The sequence below is a fragment of the Ornithorhynchus anatinus genome, chromosome 16 (genome assembly GCF_004115215.2).
Source record: "Ornithorhynchus anatinus isolate Pmale09 chromosome 16, mOrnAna1.pri.v4, whole genome shotgun sequence".
NCBI lineage: Eukaryota > Metazoa > Chordata > Mammalia > Monotremata > Ornithorhynchidae > Ornithorhynchus > Ornithorhynchus anatinus.
Window position 1 is genome coordinate 44,387,164 of NC_041743.1, and position 22,299 is coordinate 44,409,462.

General features: G+C 54.0%; 1 protein-coding gene across 1 annotated transcript; it reads left to right on the plus strand.

The window, feature by feature from the left end:
- The first annotated feature begins 3,497 nt into the window (after positions 1 to 3,497).
- LIN28A (lin-28 homolog A) lies at positions 3,498 to 21,397 on the plus strand. Its single transcript, XM_029080299.1, has 4 exons — positions 3,498 to 3,528; positions 4,178 to 4,377; positions 19,716 to 19,900; positions 21,184 to 21,397. The coding sequence occupies exons 1-4, from the start codon at positions 3,498 to 3,500 to the stop codon at positions 21,395 to 21,397; spliced, it is 630 nt and encodes a 209-aa protein (XP_028936132.1).
- Positions 21,398 to 22,299: the final 902 nt, after the last annotated feature.

Below are 22,299 nucleotides of genomic sequence, written 5' to 3' on the forward strand. Positions count from 1 at the left end.
GGACCCGGGTTCCAATCCCGTCTCTGCCACCTGTCTGTGTGAGCTTGGACAAGCCAGTTAACGTCTCTAGGCTTCGGTTACCTCATGTGTAAAATGAGGATTCTGGGTGCGAGGCCCATGTGGGGCTTGGACAGTGTCCAACTTGACTATCTTGGATCTAACCCAGCGCTTAGAACAGTGCCTGGCACACAGAAAGGGCTTAACAAATACCATTTTTTTAAAAATGGGGGTGGAGGGGCGGCTGAAACCAAGCAGCTCTTACGGAGTTGAATGGGGAGTGGGGGGCAGAATTGAAACTCTCTTCTAACGCACCGGCATAGCTGGGAGGTGCCCTTGGGGTCAGCCGCGGAAGGGGGTTAGCGGGCCTCCCCCGAACTATTATGAGTAATGAAGGTATTTGTTAAGCGCTCACTATATGCCAGGCACTGTACCAACTGCTGGAAAGGATACGGGCAAATCAACCTGGACACGGAAGCAGCGTGGCTCAGTGGAAAGAGCACGGGCTCGGGAGTCAGAGGTCGTGGTTTCTAATCCCCGCTCCGCCACTTGTCAGCTGTGTGACTTTGGGTAAGTCATTTAACTTCTCTGGGCCTCGGTTACCTCATCCCAGCTCTGCCACCTGTCAGCTGTGTGACTGCGGGCAAGTCACTTCACTTCTCTGTGTCTCCTTCCCTCATCTGTAAAATGGGGATGGAGACTGGGAGCCTCACGTGGGACGACCTGATGACCCTGGATCTACCCCGGCGCTTAGAAGCCGAGAAGCAGCGTGGTTCAGTGGAAAGAGCCTGGGCTTTGGAGTCAGAGGTCCTGAGTTCAAATCCCAGCTCTGCCGCTTGTCAGCTGTGTGACTGTGGGCAAGTCGCTTCACTTCTCCGTGCCCCAGTGACCTCATCTGTAAAATGGGGATGAAGACTGGGAGCCCCACGTGGGACCACCCGATACCCCTGTGTCCACCCTAGCGCTTAGAACAGTGCTCTGCACCTAGTAAGCGCTTAACACATACCAACGTCATTATTAGAACAGTGCTCTGCACATAACAAGCCCTTAAACACCAACATCGTCGTCATCATCGCAGTCCACGTGGGGCTCACAGTCTCACCCCATTTTCCGGACGAGGTCACTGAGGTCCCGAGAAGAGAAGCAACTTGCCCAAAGTCACACAGCAGACAAGCGGCAGAGTCGGGATTTAGAACCCAGGACCTTCTGACCCCCCAGGCCCGGCGGCTATCCACTTTGCCATGCTGCTCCTCTAATAGGGTTAGTATTATTCGTGGCTCCAGTGATTGCGCGGCTCGGCGGAAAGAGCCCGGGCTTGGGAGTCAGAGGTCGTGGGTTCGAATACCCGGCTCCGCCACTGGGCAGCTGTGTGACTGTGGGCGAGTCGCTTCACTCCTCTGCGCCTCAGTGACCTCATCTGTAAAATGGGGATTAAGACGGCCACTTGTCAGCTGTGTGACTGTGGGGCAAGTCACTTCACTTCTCTGCGCCTCAGTTCCCTCATCTGTAAAATGGGGATGAAAGACCGTGAGCCCCACGTGGGACAACCTGGTGACCCCTGTATCTCCCCCAGCGCTTAGAACAGTGCTCTGCACAGAGGAAGCGCTTAACAGGTACCAACGTTACCATTATTATAAAAGTAAATTCTTCTCCCACTCGAGAGAGGAGGCTCTGTCCCTTTAAATGGGTGGGGGCGAGGGGGAAGGGGGTGGGGGAACTGGCCGGACCTGGCATTGTCCAGTTTGAACTGAGGACCGGAAGTGGAGGGGCAGGGCCGAGGAATGCGCGGGGGGCTCCCGGCCATTGTCCGGCCCGGTCAGGGCAGCGGCCATCCCCACCCGGAAAACCGGACTTCTCTCCTCGGCTCGGCCGGCATCACCCCGGGGGGGGAGCAGAGGGAAGCCAAACGGAGCCCCTTCCCCTCCACCACGCACCCTTCCTCCCAGGGGGGCGGGAGGGGGGGAGCTTGGGAAAGGCGTCGGAGGGAGGACCCCCCCCCTCCCCCCCCAAAAAAAACGGGGGAGAAGGGGAGACACCCCCTCCCGGAACACCTCGACGGGGAGGTGCGAAGCTGGGGGGGAGAGAGGGGAGAAAAGGCTGCGCTCCGCCGGGGGCTTCCTCCAGAAGAGACACAGAGAGAGTCAGAGACACCCAGAGAGGGTGGGAGATGGCCAGAGATGTCAGAGACACGCCTGAGAGGGTCGGCGGCTGAGAAAACACACCGAGAGGCAGAAATAAAAGACAGAGATACAGAGGGAGGGAGGGAGAGAAGGGTCGGAGACGGAGCCTGACATACGCTACGGGGAAGCAGAGAGAAAGTTAGAAGCGTCCCCAAAACGGAGAGGTGGAGGGTGGCCTAGGCGAGAGAGTGGGGCATCAGGAGTTCGCGGAGTCCCGGGTTCATTGGCCCGCGGTGTGACCTCGGGCGTGTCACCTGACCTCTCTGGGCCTCAGTTTCTTCCTCCGAAAGATGCGGTTAAGATACCCGCTCTTCTCCTCCTACTTGAAACTACGAGCCCCTGGGGCCGGGTGGAAGGGGTGGATCGGGTCTGTGTCCGATCTGATCCTTCCCCATCGACCCCCAGAGTTCGCCACACTACTCTGCACTTCGTGAGTGCTTAATACACACTACCGTTATTAAGTAGAGACCCGGAGGGGTTCGAGACAGAGCTCGAGGCCCAGAGAAAGAGACGGCTGAGGAGACGGAGCCGTGAGCGAGAGGGAGAGAGAGACGGAGGGAGGGTGAAGAATCCTCCTTGCTAAATGTCTCCTCCGCCTCCCCTCCCCCCCCCCCCCCCCAAGTATCCTCTCCGGTTTCCACCCACCCACCGGTCCTGGGCTGGACCGGACTGGGCTGTCGGGGGGCGAACGGGGACTGCCGGGAGGGGGAGGGGAGCCCCGGATCAGGGCCGGGGGGCAGAAGGGGGAGGACCCGGGATCATCCATTTCTCCTTTGACAGGTGATTTCTGTCCCCGATTGGCTGGCGCCGGCGGGGCTCCCCCCCTCCTGCCCCCCAGGAATGCATAATTATCAACTGGGAGGGGTGGGGGGAAGGGCAGGGGTGCGACCCCCCCCCCCAGAGTCACCCTCCCCTACCTGTGATCCGACCTCTGGGGTCTCCCCCAGTGGAGACTCCTCATCCTAACGACTTTGGGGGGGGCTTTGGGGGTGGTGGGGTCTCTGATCTCTCGGGGCGGAGAGACCTCCAGGTGCCGGGAGGGAGACCCCCAGAGGTGTCAGGGGAGGGGGAAGAGAGGGGGAAGGAGCAGGGGGGAGGGGAGAGGGCTTGGCCGCGGGGGGTGGGCTATTGTCTTTTAGAATTTGGGAGCCTTTGAAAGGCCGTGGGCCCGCCCTCCCGCGGCTATTGTAAGAGTGGAGATGTAGTTGGCTCTTCTCCCCCAGCTCTCTTGGCCTCTGGACGTGGCGGTGGGGGCGTGAGGCGGCCGGCTTTTACCCGAAAGGGTCCCGGGGGTCGCCGCGGCTCTGAGCGGCCCGAGCGATGGGCTCCGTCTCCAACCAACAGTTCGCAGGTTCGGTCCCGGGGCGCGGCGGGGAAGCCCGGGGAGGGTGTCCCTGGTGGGGGCGGAGAGGGGGGTCTCCCACCCCCCCCCCCACCCCCAGCCCCGCCCCGACCTCGGTGAGAGGGTCCAGGTTCCAGGGAGAGTCACCCTGAAGGCCCACCCTGAAGCGGGCCTGGGGCCGGGGTGGCCAGAGTTGTGGCAGGACCCGGGGAAACTTTCCCGGCTGCTGGTGGCCGGGCCGGGGGGGGGGGGGGGGATTCATTCGGAGACCCTCACGCCTGGGTCCTCTCTCCCAGCTGGGCCCCCGGACTCCTCCTCCGCCTCCTGCTCGGTCACCTCGGGGGTGGGCGAGGAGTGTGGCCCGTTCTGGTGGTCTTCCAAGCGCTCAGTACAGTGCTCCGCGCACAATAATAGCTCAATAAATGCGATCGAATGAATGAATGGGGGGGGGGGGAATCTCCCCTCCCCCCTTGTCCCCCTCCCACCACCCAAGCAGGACCTCCCGCTTTCCTTTCTCTGTCTGAACCCCGGCTCCCTCCCACCCCATCTCCAACGCCCGAGGTTTTCTTGCACTGAGCGCTGCGGACGCCCGGGTCCATCCCCTCCGCCCATCCCGGTCTCGCCGGCGGCCTCCAACGCGCCTCTCTCCCCTCCCCAGGTGGCTGCACCAAGGGGGCCACGGAGGAGGCCACGGTGGCCACGGTGGCCACCGGCCCGGGGGGCGAGGAGCCGCCGCTGCTGCTGCAGGGCGCCGGCGTCTGCAAGTGGTTCAACGTGCGCATGGGCTTCGGGTTCCTCTCCATGACCGCCCGCGCCGGCGTCGTGCTAGACACCCCCGTGGACGTCTTTGTGCACCAGGTGAGGGGCTGCCGGGGGAGGGGGGGAGGTCTCCGGCCCGGGGGGAGTCGGGGGGGGGGGGGGCGGCTCAGGGGACCCCGCCGCTGTCCGTTCCCGCCCGCAGGACTTTCCAATCCAACACCTTCTCTGGGAGCAGGGAATGTCTCCGTTTATTGTCCTACTGGACTCTCCCGGGCGCCTACTACAGTGCTCTGCACACGGTGAGCGCTCACTAACAATTATGGTATGTGTTGAGCGCTTACTATGCCAAGCACCGTTCTGAGCGCTGGGGTAATCAGCTCGTCCCGTGTGGGGCTCACCATCTTAATCCTCATTTTCCAGATGAGGGAACGGAGGCAAAGAGAATAATAACGATGGCATTTGGTAAGCGCTTACTACATGCCAAGCACCGTTCTAAGCGCTAGGGTAGATACAGTAATAACGATGGCATTTATTAAGCGCTTACTCTGTGGCACAGAGAATAGTATGAATAATGATGGTATTCGTTAAGCGCACACTACGTGCCAAGCTGGGGGAGATACAAGGTAATCAGGTGATCAGGGCTCACAGTCTTACAGACGAGGGAGCTGAGGCACAGAGAAGTAAGTGACTTGCCCAAGGTCACACAGCAGACATGTGGCACAGCCGGGAGTGGAACCCACGTCCAGTATTCCCAAGGCCACCTCTTTCCACTGAGCCACGTTGCTTCTCAATAAATCCGATCGAACGGCCGAATGAAAGGAAGAGGCCGTTGGGGGAGGCGGGGAGGGGAGAGGGTCCCCGACAACGGTCTCCCCCCGCCCCCAAGGACCCCCCGATCCCGGTCACCACGTGTCCGTGTCTCTGAGGCTGCAGGGAGTCGCGCTGCTGTGGGGTAAAATCAAGTTGGACGGTGGGGAGGGGAGGGGCGGATTAAGAGTGTGAACCCCGTGTGGAACAAGGACTGGATCCAACCCTATTAACTACCCCAGCGCTTAGAACAGTGCTGGGCACATATTCATTCGATCGTATTTAGAGAAGCAGCCTGGCTTAGCGGAAAGATCTCGGGCCCCGCCGCTTGACTGCCGGGTGACCTTGGGCGAGCCACTTCTGTGCCTCAGTTCCTTCATCTGTGAAACGGGGGTTAAGACTGTGAGCCCCACGTGGGACAACCTGATTAGCTTGCATCTACCCAGCGCTTAGAACGGTGCTTGGCACATATAATCGCTTAACATCTACCGTAAATATGTTTTACTGAGCGCTTACTGGGTGCAGAGCACTGTACTAAGCGCTTGGGAAAGTACCCCACAACAATAAAGAGAGAGAATCCCTGCCCACAACGAGCTCACAATCTAGAGTAAGCGCTAAACAAGTACTATTTTTTTATTATTGTTATTATCATTATTAGGGCCGACAGGGAGTCCCTTTGGCTCGGTTTTGATTGAGGCGTCGAAGTGAGGGGTGGTAACGGGCTAGGGGATTCAAGCGGGGGGGGGGGGAGGGGGGGCAATTGTCGGGGTTCATCTCCCCTCCCCCCGGTCGGGGTGTGCGAGGGGTCCCCAGGGAAAGGGACAAACCGCCCCAGGAAATGGGGGAGGGGAGTCGGTGGGGGCAGTCGCTTGGTTGTTTTCACAGAAGGCTGGAGTCCAGTCCTTTCTCCCTCTCCTCCTTTTCCTCCCTTTCCCCCTCCCGCCCAACTGGAGCAGTCACCTTCCCTCCCTTCCCAAAAAGGGAAAGGAGACGCAGGTCAGAGGCCACCGGGGAGAGCTCGGAGAGGAGAAGCCTCTTCCCGCCATCCGATCCCTCCTTCTCCAGGCCGAAGGCGCCTTGCCCGAAAGCCCCAAGTTCTCAGTTAAAGCAATGGACTCCGTGGGGGTTAAATTCAGTGTCGCCCCAGCTCAGCGCTGGCGGGGAGGGAGGGAGTGAAGTGGAAAGTTATCTATTCTCCCGGGAAGGGAAGTTTATGGCCCCCAGACTGTTGGTGATTGCCTTTAACAGCCCGAACATTCCTAGACACAAACAGGATGAGCTGAGAAGAGGGTCTCATCTCCTCGGCTCCCCCTCCCCCTCAGGGCGGCCCAGTCTATGTCCTCAACTCACCGGCTCACAGCCAAGACCACCCCTCCGTCCCCCCCTCCCCACTCCCCAGCAGAAATTTAAGGGGTGGACAGGAGCCGTCACCCCTTAAGAAGAGAATCTTTTCCTAGCACTCCATGGTGAAAAGGACAAGCCGGAGGATTCCCGGGGAAACGCACGGGGCTGGAAGTCAGCGGACCTGGATCCTTTCTTTCTCGTGCCGGCTCTGCCGCTTACCTGCTGTGTGACCCTGGACAAGTCTCTTAACTTTTCTGTGCCTCAGTTCCCCTTTCTGCTAAATAATCACAGTAATTGGTAAGGGCTTCCTGTGTGTCAGGCACCGTACTAGATAGTGGTTGAGCGAGATGGACCCAGTCCTTGTTCCGTATGAGGCTCACGGTAAGTAGGAGGGAGTAGAATTTAATCCCCGTTTTACAGATGAGGTCACTGAGGACCAGAAAAGTGACATGCCCAAGGTCACACAGCAGACACGTAACCGAGTTGACCCCCGGGACCATGCTCCTTCCACTAGCCCGCGCTGCTTTTGGAGAACGGAATTCAAACCCCGTTCTCCCTCCTATTTAGGCTGGGATCTGATTATCTTGTATCTACCCCCAGCGCTTAGTAGAGTGCTTGTCACCTAGTAAACCCTTAACGAATGCAACGATTATTATTGTTATTCGGCAAACCCCTTCCTCTCTCCAGGGAAGACCCGGGCTGGCATTCTAGGCCCCTCCCAGATTCCTGGTTCGCCCCGGAGCAAGTGGGATGTGGTAACTGGCTTTTGTTCGGGACATGCAAGGCGGGAGGAAGAAGCCCCGTATGGAACATCTGCTGGAGAAGTTTGGTGTTGAGTGGGTCCCGGAAAGGAAGGTATTAGGAAAAAGGAAGGGAAACGTGCTTGATTTGGAAGCAAGGATTAGAGGGCGGGGGAGGGAAAGAAAGGGTCTGTCTGGATTTAGCAACCAGGATAGGAATCATGGTTTTTATTGGGTTCTCACTGAGTTCAGTGCACCGCATTAAACGCCTGGGAGATACAGAGGAGCATCAACAAAAATCCTGCTACATTCCCTGTCCTCCTTCATTCACTCAGTCGTGGTTATTGAGCGCTTACTGTGCGCCAAGCGCTTGGGAAGTACAGTTCAGCAACAGAGACAATCCCCGCCCACAGCGGGCTCAAGGAGCTCACACTCTAATGGGAGTTTACACGTCCAAGCGCTTAGTACAGTGCTCTGCACACAGTAAGCCGAAAAAAAGCTGTCATCCGATTGAGTTGGCAAAATAAGCGAACGGAAGTTGAATAAAACTGGATTCGCCCAAGTGCCCAGGGTGGGAATAGAGATTTATTTATTCTAGAGATGGCTGATGGGTTTAGATGACTTGGGGGGTTGGAATTTAGGTGTTTACTGAGCACTCGCTGTGTACAGAGAACTGTCCTAAGCGCTTGCGAGAGTACCCTAACAATAAACACATTCCCTGCCCACAACAGGCCCCGGGGGATTTTGGGGGGCTATTAGGAGCTGGGAGAGAGGGCTAGCAGCCCTCCTTCCCAACTAGCCTCTGTCACTGCCAATAATGAGTTGGGGGTGTCCTTTGGAGTCTGGGTGGGGCAATACTAATGGGGAGTCTGGTATGCTTGAGCCCCCCCCCCCCTCCCCTTACCTGGTCCCACCCCAATCTGGTTTAAAGGTGGGCTGCTGATGACTCCTACTCCTTCCATCCTCGTTTACATATGTGAATGGTAACCCACAGGAAGTGATTGGGGAAGAAAGGAGGGAATTGGCCTCTTTAGATCTATTAAATCACTTTATTACAGGAACCAGCTTTGAATGGCCCTGCCCAGCGGGGGTGGGGGGGGGTGAGGGGTGGCGAGCCTCCCCCTCTCCCAGCCTTTATCTGCTCACAAAGAGATTAAAATCTCTGGCCCAAGAGCAGACTAACCCGGACCCTCCTTCCCCCCAACAGTGGGAGACTGAAAGAGAGAGGGTCTGTGGCTCTCCAGACAGACCCCCCTAGTCCAGAGAAGACACAGGGGGAGGGGAGGGGGGAGGGAGGGGGAGGTAGGCTCCGAGGTAGACCCTTGATTCTGGCACCTGGGACAGAGAGGAGGCCCATGAGTTCCAAGAAACCGGGAAGTAGTGTGGTCTAGTGGAAAAAGCATGGCCCTGGGAGTCAGAGGACCTGAGTTCTAATCCCTATTCTGCCCGTTGCTTTCTGTGTAACCTTGGCAAGTCGCTTCTCTGTGCCTCAGTTCCCTCAACTGTAACATGGGGGTTCAATACCTGTTCTAAACTCCCCCCTCTAGACGGTGAGCTCGTTATGGGCAGGGTATGTAGCTGTTTGTTGTTACGTTGTACTCTCCCAAGCGCTTAGTACAGTGCTTTGCACACAGTAAACTCTTAATAAATACGACCGAACGAACGAGTGAATAATAATAACGGTACTTCTGAACCCCATGGGGGACGGGGACTGTGACTGACCCAATTAACCTGTACCTTCCCCGGCGCTTAGAACGGAGTTCGACCCACAGTAAGTACTTAAATGCCATGAAAGAGAAAGAGGTCTTTCTGTCCACGGAGGTGGAGGTGTCAGAAGTATTTTCCCAAATGCTTAGTACAGTGCTTTGCACCTACTGGGTGCTAAGAGTGTCCTTATTACTACTCCTACTCCAACCCCTGCTTCCCGTGTGAGTTAATGGAAACTTGAGGAATATTAGGTGAGGCGGAGGTGGGGCCTCTCACCTAAAGCCTTAGTAAAATCACATCTCCAAGAGGCCTTTTCCGACTAAGCCCTCATTTCTCCTCCTCCCTCTCCCTTCCGCAGCACCTCCACACTTGGATTTTACATTTTTAAGCCCTCATTCACCCCACTCTCAGCCCTACATCACTTACGTACATATCCATAATTCGCTAATTTTAATGTCTCCCCTCCTACAAGCTCCTTAAGGGCGGGGACCGACCTCCAATTCTGAGGTCCTCTCCCAAGCAAGTGCTTAATAAAGTGCTCCGCACACAGTACGTGCTCCATCGATACCACTGATCGATTGATTGGATCTCTGGAAGCCTTGAGGTGTTCTCAGGCTCAGGATTGATTAATTGGATCTCTGGAATCCTTGAGGTATTTCCAGGCTCCACGTTTCCAGTTGTTTTTCCCCCAGCTCCCTGAAGGCAAAAGAATGGGATCAGGACTGGAGTGTCTCCGTTCATTCATTCATATTTATTGAGCGCTTATGTGTGCAGAACACCGTACTAAGCACTTGGGAAAGTGCAGCACAACGATAAGCAGACACGTTCCCTGCCCACACCGAGTTTACAGTCTAAAGGGGGGAGACGGGCATCAATACAAATAAATAAATTACAGCTATGTACATAAGTGGTGTCCCTCGATCGTATTTATCGAGCGCTTACTGTGTGCGAAACACTGTACTAAGCACTTAGCAGTCCTCCTGCGCTTCCTCACTCCTCTCTCTTGGGGGCAGTAGTAAGCTGAGGCTGAAGGAGAGCCGGCAGCCCCAGAATCCATTTCTTTCCCTTTGGTTACCCCCCAAATCAATCCCTGATATTTATTGAACGCTTAACTTTGTGCAGAACACTGGGCTCAGCACAACGGGGGGGCGGGGAGGGGTGCTCTCCAGGATTGCCAGATTGCTCCCAGCCTCCCCAGCCCCCACGAAAATCCCTGGCCAGAGAGATGAGACCCTAAATAAAGTCATCCGGCTGCCTTTAGCACGAGGATTTGACAGGGGGAAGGAGAGTCAGTTGAAAAGCAACGTGGCCTAGTAGCTAGAGCCCGGGCTGGGGAGTCAGAAGGTCATGCGTTCCAATTCCGCTCCGCCACTTGGCGGCTGTGTGAACTTGGGCGAGTCACTTCACTTCTGTGCCTCAGTCACCTCATCGTAAAATGGGGATTGAGACTGCCAGCCCCACCTGGGACAGGAACTGTGTCCAAACTGATTTGCTTGTATCCACCCCAGTGCTTAGTACGGTGCCTGGCACACAGTGCTTAGCAAGTACAATTATTATTATTATTACAACATAAGGTCAGACACATTTTAAAAGTTCCCATCCTCTTCTGGTTTCTGGCCCCGGGGATAGGGCTCTGCTTCTACCTCACATTACATCGAATGGCCACATTCCAGTCCCCTGTGCTGGTTGAATTCATTGTAGGATTTATTAAGCTCCACCTAAGTGCTAAGGCACTGCATGTAAGGTATTCAGTTGCTTATATTCACCCTAGTGCTTAGTACAATGCTTGGCACACAGCGCTTGACAAATATAATTATTATTATTATTATTATTCGGGTGCATCGAGGTTCCTGTTCCAAAAGGAGAAGTAGTGTGGCTTAATGGGTAGGGCATGGACCTGGGTTCTAAACTATCTGATGTGTGACCTCGGTTAAGTCATTTCATTTCCAGGCCTCAGTTACTTCCTGTTTAAAATGGGGGCCAAGACTGAGCCCCAGGTGGGACAGGGACTGTCCAACCTGATCTGGCGACAGGATGAAGCGGTATGGAGTAGTGGATAGAGCACGGACCTGGGAGTCAGAAGGTCACGGATTCGAATCCTTGCTCTGCCACTTGTCTGCTGTGCCACCTTGGGCAAGTGACCTAACTTCTCTGTGCTTCAGTTACCTCATCTGTAAAATGAGGCTTGAGACTGTGAGCCCGTATGGGACAGGGAGCGTGTCCAACCTGATAGACTTGTATCTCCCCCGGCACGTAGTAAGTGCTTAACAAATACAATTATCATCATCAGCTTGCTTGAGGAAGGGGTGAATAAAGGGGGCTGAATAAAGGGTGCCAGTCTAAGTGCGAGGGTGAAAATAATTTGCCCCAAACTCAACTGTGGGGCAAATTGGCTTTGCTTTGGTCTCTAGCCGCAGAGGCAGCAATGGAGGTGGGGAGAAGGTTGCTGAGGTATCTGATTTAAGGTGCTTTTGTGTCTCCTTCCCTGTTTCAGCTTCTCCTTTGAGGAGCAGGAAAATCTTCACTGTCCTGGGAGACTTCTGGCCAGTACTTCTCCCTGCCGGGGGCGGGGTGGGGGGATGGAAAAAATTTGCAAAGCAATTGAGGAAGACATTTAAAATCCCTCCCCTCCTCTTGGAATGGGCTGCATCTGGACACCATTTTGGGCCCAGTGGCTACTGCCTACATTTAGTGGGTGGTTTCCCCTCCCATCCCCCTCCTAGGACCTCTCTGTAAACTCCCTGTGGGCAGGGAATGGGTTTATTGTTGAATTGTACTCTCCTAAGTGCTTAGTACAGTGCTCTGCACACAGTAAGTGCTCAAGAAATAGAATTGAATGAATTACTCCAAAGTGCCCGTCATACTGCCAGAGAGCTCACTGTCTGCAGTTGAGGAATGATGGGGGTGGGAGGTAGGGAATTAATTTGGGGGTCCCCAGATGAGGGGTGGTGTTACGGGTTCTGCTTCCTCCACGAGACCTGCTTCCTCCTAAGGGTTAAACTACTTTGGTTCTTTGCAGTTTCCTGTCTTGTTTCTCACTTCCTTCATTTACAGCTCTGGTGACTTGCTTTGCCTGAGGAGAGGTTCTTAGTTTGCAAGAATGAAACCACTGCTTCATCCAGGTGGTTTGGGAAATGGGGCCAGGCGCCACATTGAGGAAACATGGGTGGGGTTACACTTTTTTTTACGGTGTCTGTGGTAGATACCAGCAAATCAGGTTGGACCCAGTCCCCGTCCCACATGGGGTTCCATAGTCTTAATCCCCATTTTCCAGATGAGGGAACTGAGGCCCAAAGAAGTGAAGCGACTCAGTGGCATTTATTGAGGGCTTATCATAATAATCATTGTATGATTATTATTTTTATTATTAATGATACTTGTTGAGCACTTACGTATCAAGCACTGTTTTAAGCACTGGGGTAGATAAAAGTTAATCAGGTTGGACACAGTCCCTGTCCCACATAATAATTATAACGTTGGTATTTGTTAAGCGCTTACTATGTGCCGAGCACTGTTCTAAGCGCTGGGGTAGACACAGGGGAATCAGGTCGTCCCACGCGGGGCTCACAGTCTTAATCCCCATTTTACAGATGAGGGAACTGAGGCACAGAGAAGTTAAGTGACTCGCCCACAGTCACACAGCCGACAAGTGGCAGAGCTGGGATTCGAACTCAGGAGCCCTGACTCCAAAGCCCATGCTCTTTCCACTGAGCCACATGGGGCTCACAGTCTTAATCCCCATTTTACAGATGAGATAACTGAGGCCCAGAGAAGTTAAATGACTTGCCCCAGGTCACACAACAGACATGTATGCTGTCTGCAGAGCGGGATTAGAACCCAGATTCTTCTCAATCCCAGGGCTGGGCTCTAGCCACTGGACCGTGCTGCTTTTCACATCTTGAAAACTTCCCGGATGATGATTTTGGCCACCCAAGTGAGCATTGCCAACGCGGAGAGTCAGTCAGTGGTATCTATTGAGCATATACTGTGTGCAGAGTACTTTACAAAGCACTTGGGAGAGTACATTAATTCCAGACCTGCTCCAAGGGTTCACACCTCCCTCCTGCCTGCAGCTTCCACCTCCCCGACCACACCTGTGGCACGTATCCACTGAGCAGTGGTGGCGAGGAGGGAGGATGAGGGCCAGGAGGTCAGTTACCAGCTTTTCTGCTGGGAAATCACTTTGCCTGATCTCCAGGACGGGGACCCACCGTTGTTTTCCGAAAGGAAAGTGAAGCACTGAGGAGCTGATCCAAGATCACACAGCATTTTGGTGAAGTGGCAACTGGGCCTTCTGCATCTGGTGGGTAACCCTAGGCTCCTGGGTTTTCTTCATTCCCAGTGACAACCTTGGCCTGGCATGAAGCTGGGGAGAGTGAACCAGAAAAGGAGATTTTTTTCTATCCTGGAGCCATTGAGATGACAGAATTGTTTTCTTCCCATTTCCCTGCTGATACAGATGCTAAATTTGGTTTTCCCCACCACTGGGCAGCCGCAGGCTGGGGTGTCAAAGGAAGCATCAACCTGGAGCCCGAGAATATCGGAGCTCTCCTGTCTTCCCATTACCACTTGGGGTGAAATCCTGGTCGTTCCTGATCTGGTGAAGAATAATAATAATAATTGTGGTACTTACTAAGTGCCTACTGTGTGCTAGGCACTGTATGAAGCACTGGGGTGGATACAAATTGGGTTGAACACATTCCCTCTCCCGTGTGGGGCTCACAGTCTCAATAGCCATTTTACAGATGAGGCCCAGAGAAACAAAAGTGATTTGCCCAAGGTGACACAGCAGACAAGTGGCGGAGCCGGGATTAGAACCCATGACTTTCTCTAACCAATTTTTAAAATGGTATTTGTTAAATGCTTACTACGTGCCAAGCACTGTGCTAAGCGCTGGGGTAGATCCAAGCTAATCAGGTTGGACACGGTCCACGTCCCACGGGTGGGGTTCACAGTCATAATCCCCATTTTACAGATGAGCTATCTAAGACACTGAGAAGTGAAGTGAGTAGCTCAAGGTCACACCGCAGACAAATGGTGAGCTGGGATTAGAACCCAGGACTCCGGACTCCCGGGCCTTATCCACTAGACCGTGCTGCTTCTCTGCTCCAACGCCATTCCCCGAGGGTATTTACCGAGTGCTTACTGTGTGCAGAGCAATGTACTAAGCGTTTGGGAGAGTACAATACAACGATGAACAGACACATTGCCTTCCCACAACGAGCTTAAACTCTAGAATTTCCATGAAGGGGCTTGGCCAGCTGTGACATAGGTTGGTGTAGTGGGTACAGCTTGGGTCTGGGAGTCAGAAGGTCACGGGTTCTAATCCAAACTCTGCCACTCGTCTGCTGTGTGACCTCGGCCAAGTAACCTCACTTCTCCGGTCCTCAATTACCTCATCTGTAAAATGGAGATTAAGACTGTGAGCCCCAGGTGGGACATGGACCCTGACCAACCCGATTACCTTGTATCTACCCCAGTGCTTAGTATAGTATCTGGCATGTATTAAGTGCTTGACAAATACCGCTATTATTATTAACTAAGCCCTCGGGAGGCAGTTGAGTCTGACAGGACCCATCTGGGGCAGTTAAAAAGTGGGCATTCGGGGAAAGGAGTGGAGCTAACATTAGTTACTATTAATGATTGTGATATTTGTTAAGTGCTTACTATGTGCCAGACACTATACTAAGCACTGGGGTAGATACAAGGTAATGGGATTGGTCCCTGTCCCACACGGGGCTCCCCATGTCGATCCCCATTTTTCAGAAGAGGTAACGGAGGCCAAGAGAAATGAAGGGACTTGACCGAGGTCACACAGCGGACAAGAGGCAGGGGTGGGATTAGAACCCAGGTCCTCGTGACTTCCAGCTCCAAGAGACTTTGCCTTCTCTCTGAAACGGCCGGGGTGGAGAAAGATGGAGGAGGGAGGGAGATCTGGGCTCTTGGGCGAGCTGGCCCGTCGGTGCTGGAACTCCTGGTCAGCGAGGCAAGACTCAGGGGTCGGCCTCTTTGTTCTCCTGGCCGAGCCCCTCTCCCCCTCTCAATTCTGGGGAGGGGGCGATTGGAGGAGGGAGGGGAGGTGGGCGGGATCTGTCTTGGGAATGGCCTGCTTTGTGTGTGGCAGGGGGAGGGGGCGCCCCGAAGGAAACTGGGCCCCTTTCTTTCAAATGCAGCCCGCCTGAATGGGCTGATTACCTATCTGATAACAGAGGAATTCAAGCTATGTGTGTGTTTTGAGAAGGGTTTGGGGGGGGGGGGGGGGGGTAGGGGGAGAAGTCCCCGAAGACCACCAGCTTCTCAGTCCTTCACATCAAAAGCTTGGGGAGAGGTCGCGGTGAAGAGGGATGGGGAGGTGGTCTTGGAAACGGCTCTTAATCAGTGAAATAGTTCTGATTCAGGGTGATCTCGGGATTCGAGGTTTTTTAATGGTATTCGTTGAGCGTTTACTCTGGGGCAGGCACTGTACTAAGACCTGGGATAGTTGTATCGGGTTCTTGGAACAACCTGATTTCTCGTATCTGCCCCGGTGCTTGACACATAGTAGGCGCTTAACGAATACCGTTAACGATCAGGTTGGACACAGTCCCTGTCCCACGGGGGGCTCACGGTCTCAATCACCATTTTACAGATGAGGTAACCGAGACCCAGAGAAGTGAAGTGACTTGCCCAGAGTCACACCGCGGACAAGGGGCAGGGACAGGATTAGAACCTCTTTTGACTCCCAGGCCCGCGTTCTCCGCACCGGGCAATCCGCTTCCCTCGGGGTTGGGCCGTGAGTTTATCAGTGCCTGAAATGCAGCCACCTCTGGAGAAGGTCACCGGCCGCTGGAACCCCTTGGCTGCCGTGTGGCCTTGGGCAAGTCACTTCACTTCTCTATGCCTCTGTTACCTCATCTGCGAAATGGGAGATGAGAGTGTGAGCCCCGTGTGGGACAGGGACTGTGTCCGACCTGGTTAACTTGTGTCTACCACAAAGCTTGGCACACAGTAAGTGCTTAACAAATACCATTATTATCATTATTTTTCTGATCCTGCCTCTGCCAGTGGTCTGCTCTGTGACCTTGGGCAGGTCACTTCACTTCTCTGTGCCTTGGCTTCCCCACCTGGAAAATGGGGATTAAGACTGTGAGCCCCATGGGGGATATGGACTATGTCCAAACCTTTTAATTTGTATCTACTCCAGTGCTTAGTACAGTGCCTGGCACATAGTGAGCGTTTAAAATGAGGATTAAGACTGTGAGCCCCATGGGGGATATGGACTGTGTCCAAACTGATTAATTTGTATCTACTCCAGTGCTTAGTACAGTGTCTGGCGCATAGTAAGCGATTCAAAAATGCCATAAAAAACTCCTGATCACTGCCAGAATAATCCCACAGCCTTGGTGGTTCAGATAATAATAACGGTATTTGTTAAACGCTTACGTGCCAAGCACCGGGGAAGGTACAAGTTAATCAGGTTGGACAGTTCCTGTCCCACATGGGGCTCACACTCTCATCCCCATTTTACAGATGAGGTAACTGACGCATAGAGAAATGAAGGTCACAAAGCAGACAAGTGGCAGGGCTGGGATTAGAACCCATAACCCCCTGAGTCCCAGGCCCGTCCTCTTCATACTGCTTCTCTGTGAAAGTTAGAAGGTCAGGGAAATTGGAGTGTGGTGGTGAACCCCTGGATGGGATTTTGTTAGTGGTAAGTTTGTAGAAAACAAGATATGAGCTAGGATGCTGACAGTGGCCAGGGTGTCCACCCTGAGGGGAAGCGTGATGTCCACCCCCCTTGCAGTTGAAGCTGATGCCCCAAAACCCTCAGTCACCCCCAGGTAGCGGCCGATAGAATAATTGTGGTATTTGTTGAGCACATGCTATATGCTGAACACGGTACTAAGCGTTGCGACAGATTCCTTTCTGTAATTTATTTCTATTATTGTCTGTCTCCCCCTCTAGACTGTAAGCTCGTTGTGGGCAAGGAATGTGCCTGTTATAATGTTATACTGTACTCTCCTAAGCGCTTAGGATAGTGCTCTGCACACGGGAAGCGCTCAATAAATATGAGTGACTTCCTACTTAGATTCCTTGTGAGCCCTATGTGAACCAGGGACTCTGCCTGACCTGATTATCTTGACTCTTCCCCAGAGTTTAAAACAGTGCTTGAAGCATATAATAAGTGCTAAACAAATACCATCATTATTATTAATGATTATACAAGATAATCAGGTCCCACATGGGGCTCACAGTCTAAGTAGGAGGGAGGGCTGAGCTTTGAGAGAGGCAGTGGGTAATCGGAGCTGGACTGAAGTGGGGGCCTGAACAATAATAACAATAATAATAATAATAATGTGTCTGTTAAGCGCTTAGTATGTGCCAGACACTGTTCTGTACGCTGGAGTAGATATAAGCTCATCAGATTGGACACAGTCCCTGTCCCACGTGGGGGCTTACAGTCTTAATCTCCATTTTCCAGATGAGGGAACTGAGGACCAGAGAAGTGAAGCGGCTTGCCCGAGGTCACCCAGCAGACAAGAGGCAGAAATCAGGTCCTTCTGACTCCTAAACCCGGGCTCTAGCCATTAGGCCATGCTGCTTTTCAGGATCTCTTCCCCAAATTGGGATGCCCCAACTTGGGAGGGAGTCTCTGGGAAGAATAGCCTGGGGATGAGAGCGAGAAAAAGAAAAAGAACGGGAGTCTTGGGGGCCCCATGGTTGCAAGTGAACAGGTGAAAAGCTTGGATTTGGAGAAAGGGAATTTAAGGCCTCCCAACCATCCCCCTCCCCCCTTTCCCTTTAGAGGAGGTCAGTTAACTCTTTCCTTGCCCGAACAGGTTTGGGCAAAAGAAAGAAGAGAAAATCAGTCGGCGCTTACCATGTGTACAGCACTGTACTAAGCTCTCGGGAAGTACAATATAACCATAAACAGGCACATTCCCTGCCCACAGTGACCTTACAGTCTAGAGGGGGAGACGGACATGAATAGAAATAAATAAATGACGGATATGGACGTTAGTGCTGTAGGCCGGGGGGGGGGGGGGGGGTGAATAAAGGGAGCAAGTCAGGGTGACGCAGAAGGGAGTGGGAGAAGAGGAAAGGAGGGCTGAGTCAGGGAAGGCCTCTTGGAGGAGACGGGCCTTCAATAAGGCTTTGAAGCGGGGGATTGTCTATGTCATCTCCCCCTAAGAGTGTGAGTCCCACGTGGGACAGGGATTATGCCCGGTCTGATTGTTGGGTAGCTACTCCAGCGCCCTGTACAGTGTTTGGCACATAGGAATCATTTAACAAATATCACATACATCAAATTATTCTTATGACAAGGGGGATTCCAGGGGTCTCCAGCTAAGGAGGACAAGGACAACTGCCTTCTCCCTAGCCGTGGGGATACTCTCCTTAGTACAATGACTGACCATAATCATTATTATTATTCTCATTTTATTGACGAGGAAAGTGAGGCACAGAGAAGTTAAATGCCAAGGTCACAGGTCACACAGGCAAGTGGTGAAGTCGGGATTAGAAACTAAGCCCTCTTACTCCCGGGCCCACCCTTTTTCACTAGACCGCACCGTTTCTTAACTTTCAAACCTTGTACTCTTCCAAGTGCTTAGTAAAGTGCAGGGGACATATTCAGCGTTGAATAAATAGCACTGATTGATTAATTCATAGCCCGACTGCTTTAAACCCCACCCTACCAGTTCCCCTACTAAAAACCCCGCTCCCCTCATTCCCGACCCCAACCCATGAAAAACCAAATCCCCCGGAGGTCAATGTACATGATTCATATACGTTACTACTTCATCTAATTTATTTTAGTGCCTGTTTTCCTCCACTTCCTTGTAAACTTCTGGGGACAGTGCTCGACACATAGTAAGCACGTAAAAAATACCATAGTGATTGTTAGTAGTAAATGCTGTCGATCTGTCGATCCTTACTCGGGGCTGGGTGTGTCAATCTGTGGAGTGTTTAGTGCCGTGCTCTGCCCACAGTGAGCGCTCAGTAAATAAGTGTTGATTGATTGGCATGTCAGCCTTAGAGGGAAGGTAGGCTGAATCATGATCCATACAATGCCTAGCTTAGGGAAGAGAGGCAGAATGGCCCAGTGGATAGATCCCGGGGCCTGAGACCTGGGTTCTAATCCTGGCTCCGCCACTTGTCTGCCCTATGGCCTTGGGCAGATCACTTCATTTCTCTGTGCTTCGGTCACCTCGTCTATAAAATGGGGATCAAGACCGTGAGCCCCCTGTGATACCGGGACTGCGTCCAAAGAAACGTCTGGAAAACCGAGTCCGCTGTTGGGCGGGGATTGTCTCTATTTGTTGCCGAATTGTACCTTCCAAGCGCTTAGTACAGTGCTCTGCACATAGTAAACGCTCAATAGATAGGATTGGATGAACGAATGAATCCGCTGAGCTCGTATCTAGCCCAGCACTTAGTACGATGCCTGGAAGATAATAAGTGCCTAACAAATACCCCCGAAAGAGAGAAATCAGTCCAGATACAGACCCCCGGATGACACTATTAATAACTCCCCCTCCTCCTGTTATCGGGGGGCCCCAGTTTGTTGAAGCAGCATGACACGGTGTTTAGAGCACGGGATTTCTAATCCTTGCTCCGCCTCTTGTCTGCTGTGTGACCTTGGGCAAGTCACTTCACTTCTCTGTGCCTCAGTCACCTCATCTGTAAAATGGGGATTGGGCCCCATGTGGGACGGGGACTGTGTCCAACTCGATTTACTCGTATCCGCCCCAGGGCTTAATACGACGCCCGGCGCATCGGGAGAGCTTAACAAATACCATAATAATTATTATTATTACCCTTGTGTGTTATCTCCTCGTCGTCCCACCCCCGGGGCAGAGCAAGCTGCACATGGAGGGATTCCGCAGCCTGAAGGAAGGGGAGGCGGTGGAGTTCACCTTCAAGAAGTCAGCCAAAGGCTTGGAGTCCATCCGAGTGACGGGCCCTGGAGGCGCGTTCTGCGTTGGGAGCGAGAGGCGGCCGAAGGGCAAGAACCTGCAGAAGCGTAGGTCGAAAGGAGACAGGTATGGATGGGGGGGGGGGGGGGCGTTAGGAATGGATGGAGAGGGGTCCTGGGGGGTGTAGTCGATGGGGAATGGGAGGGCTGGAAGGAAGAGGGAAGTGAACAGCGTTGCCAGCGGAATGGGCTGGGATAGGCGGTTCCCTGCGGAAGCACTGGATGGGTGGCAGAGGGGGGCTTGGAGTCGGGACAGGGACTGGGAGGAGAGGCTGGGGGGCGTCCCCAACCCAGGGCTGGCTCTGAGCATCTCCCCATCCGCCAGGGGATGGTGGGGGGACGACTCTCGGGCCAGGCCTCCTGTAAGCTCACTGTGGACAGGGAACTTGTCTACCAACTCCACTGTATTGCACTCAGTACAGTATTGTGCACCCTGTAAGTGCTCACCGATATGACTGACTGATTGTGGGGGACAGTGGATAGATATTGGGCCCCATCCTCCTCTTCTAGGACAGTCTTGGCTGATGCTTAATTTCTGAGGGGCCAGAGAGCCCAGAGGTGAAAGATCAGGAGGTCAGGCAGGCAAGCAGAGGAGAGCCGGGTTTTGTCCGGGTGGGGGCTGCCCCCTTCCCCTCCAGCCCCCACAAGGAGTCATAAACCACTTTTAATTTTTTTTACAGTATTTGTTAAGCGCTTACTGTGTGCCGGGCACTGTTCTCAGCGCTGGAGTAGATACAAAGTATTCAGGCTGGACACAAGTCCCTGTCCTACATGGGGCTCACAGTCTTAACAGCCTTAGTGTTAAAAGAAGCAGCCTAGAGCCCAGGCCCTGGGTTCTAGTCTCAGCTCTGCCACTTGTCTGCTATGTGACCTTGGGCAAGTCGCTTCACTCCTGTGCCTCAGTTACCTCATCTGTAAAATAGGGATAGAGATTGTGAGCCCCACGTGGGACGAGAGACTGTTTCCAACCCGATTTGCTTGGACCCACCCCAGCGCTCAGTACAGTGCCTGGAACACAGTAAGCGCTTAACAAGTACCACAATTATTATTATTAGCCCCCATTTTACAGATGAGGTGACTGAGGCCCATAGAAGTGAGGTGATTTGCCCAAAGTCACATAATAGCCAAGCGGCGGAGTAGTCCTCCTGACCCCAGGCCCCAGGTTCTAGCCATTAGGCCACGCTGATTCTCTTCACGTGGCTTGGTTGGCGAGGGGGGGGGGGGTGTCTGCCCTTTGGTGACCGGGATGGTTTCCTGTGGGTTACTTTTAGCTCAGGTTATTGTGGAGACGTGTGTTTTGGGGCCCTTTTCAGGGGAACCGTGCCCTCTCCCTCTCCCCTCCCCCGCCAGATGCTACAATTGCGGCGGACTGGACCACCATGCCAAGGAGTGCAAGCTGCCGCCCCAGCCCAAGAAGTGCCACTTCTGTCAGAGCATCAGCCACATGGTGGCCACGTGCCCGCTCAAGTCCCAGCAGTCGCCCAGCTCCCAGGGGAAGCCGGCCTGCCTTCGGGAGGAAGAGGAGGCGACCGGCTCCGCCCTGCTCCCCGAAGCCCAGGATTGAGGGGGTGAGCTCCCGCCGCCTCCCAACGGGCATCAATCCGCGAGGGGGGGGGGGGGGGCGGGGGGCGGGGGGGCGGGGGGGGGGGGGGGGGCAGCTGGTACTGCCGGGGGTCTTTCAGCATCGGCTCTTGTTCTGGGGGGGCGTTGTCGGGGAGCCCCGACCATGTTCTGTCTCGCAGGTGGGGGAGGGTCTCCCGGCATACTGGGTTGAATCAGGTGAAGAGGGGACCACTCTCAAAGAGCCAATTACATTCTCCCTGGCTGATCACAACTGGGCCTCTGGGAAGGGGCGGCCGGCTCTGGTGGGGTGGGATTAGTGGGATTTGCCTCTGTGGCCCGAGGGGGGCCGGGGGGTGGTGAGGAGGGGACTCTCGCTCCCCCCAAATCTAGCTGGAGGACTATAGAAAGTGTCTCCTGCCTCCCTCTGCCTCACCATTTCGGGGATTGCGGCTGGGGGTGGGTGGGGGGGAGGTCCTCCCCCAGAAAGAAAGAATCCATAGTGTCCCAGGATTCCTTTTCGGGCCAGAGCGGGAGCAGAACACTCGGTTCCCCCTTAAGCCAATGGGGACCATGTCACCCCCAACACATCCCCATTCCCGGGTTCCTTAGCTCCTTTTCCAATCCCCTTCCCTGCACCCACCCCCCACCTCAGGGACCCCTCCGGTCTGATTTTATTTATTTGATCCCTCAGGCTCCCCTCGGTCCCCCCCCAGACTCCCCCACCCCCAGCCAGGACCCTCCAAAGCAGATGAAACGCCAACTGTAATAGCTGGGCGTGAGGGATGTATCTTGGAGGAGGGGGTTGAGGTTGTTGGGTTTTTTTTAAATATAAATATTCCAGTTTGTATTTTTGTATATTTTAATCAAAGAGGACCTCGTTCCCCCCTCTATGTTCTCAGGTAC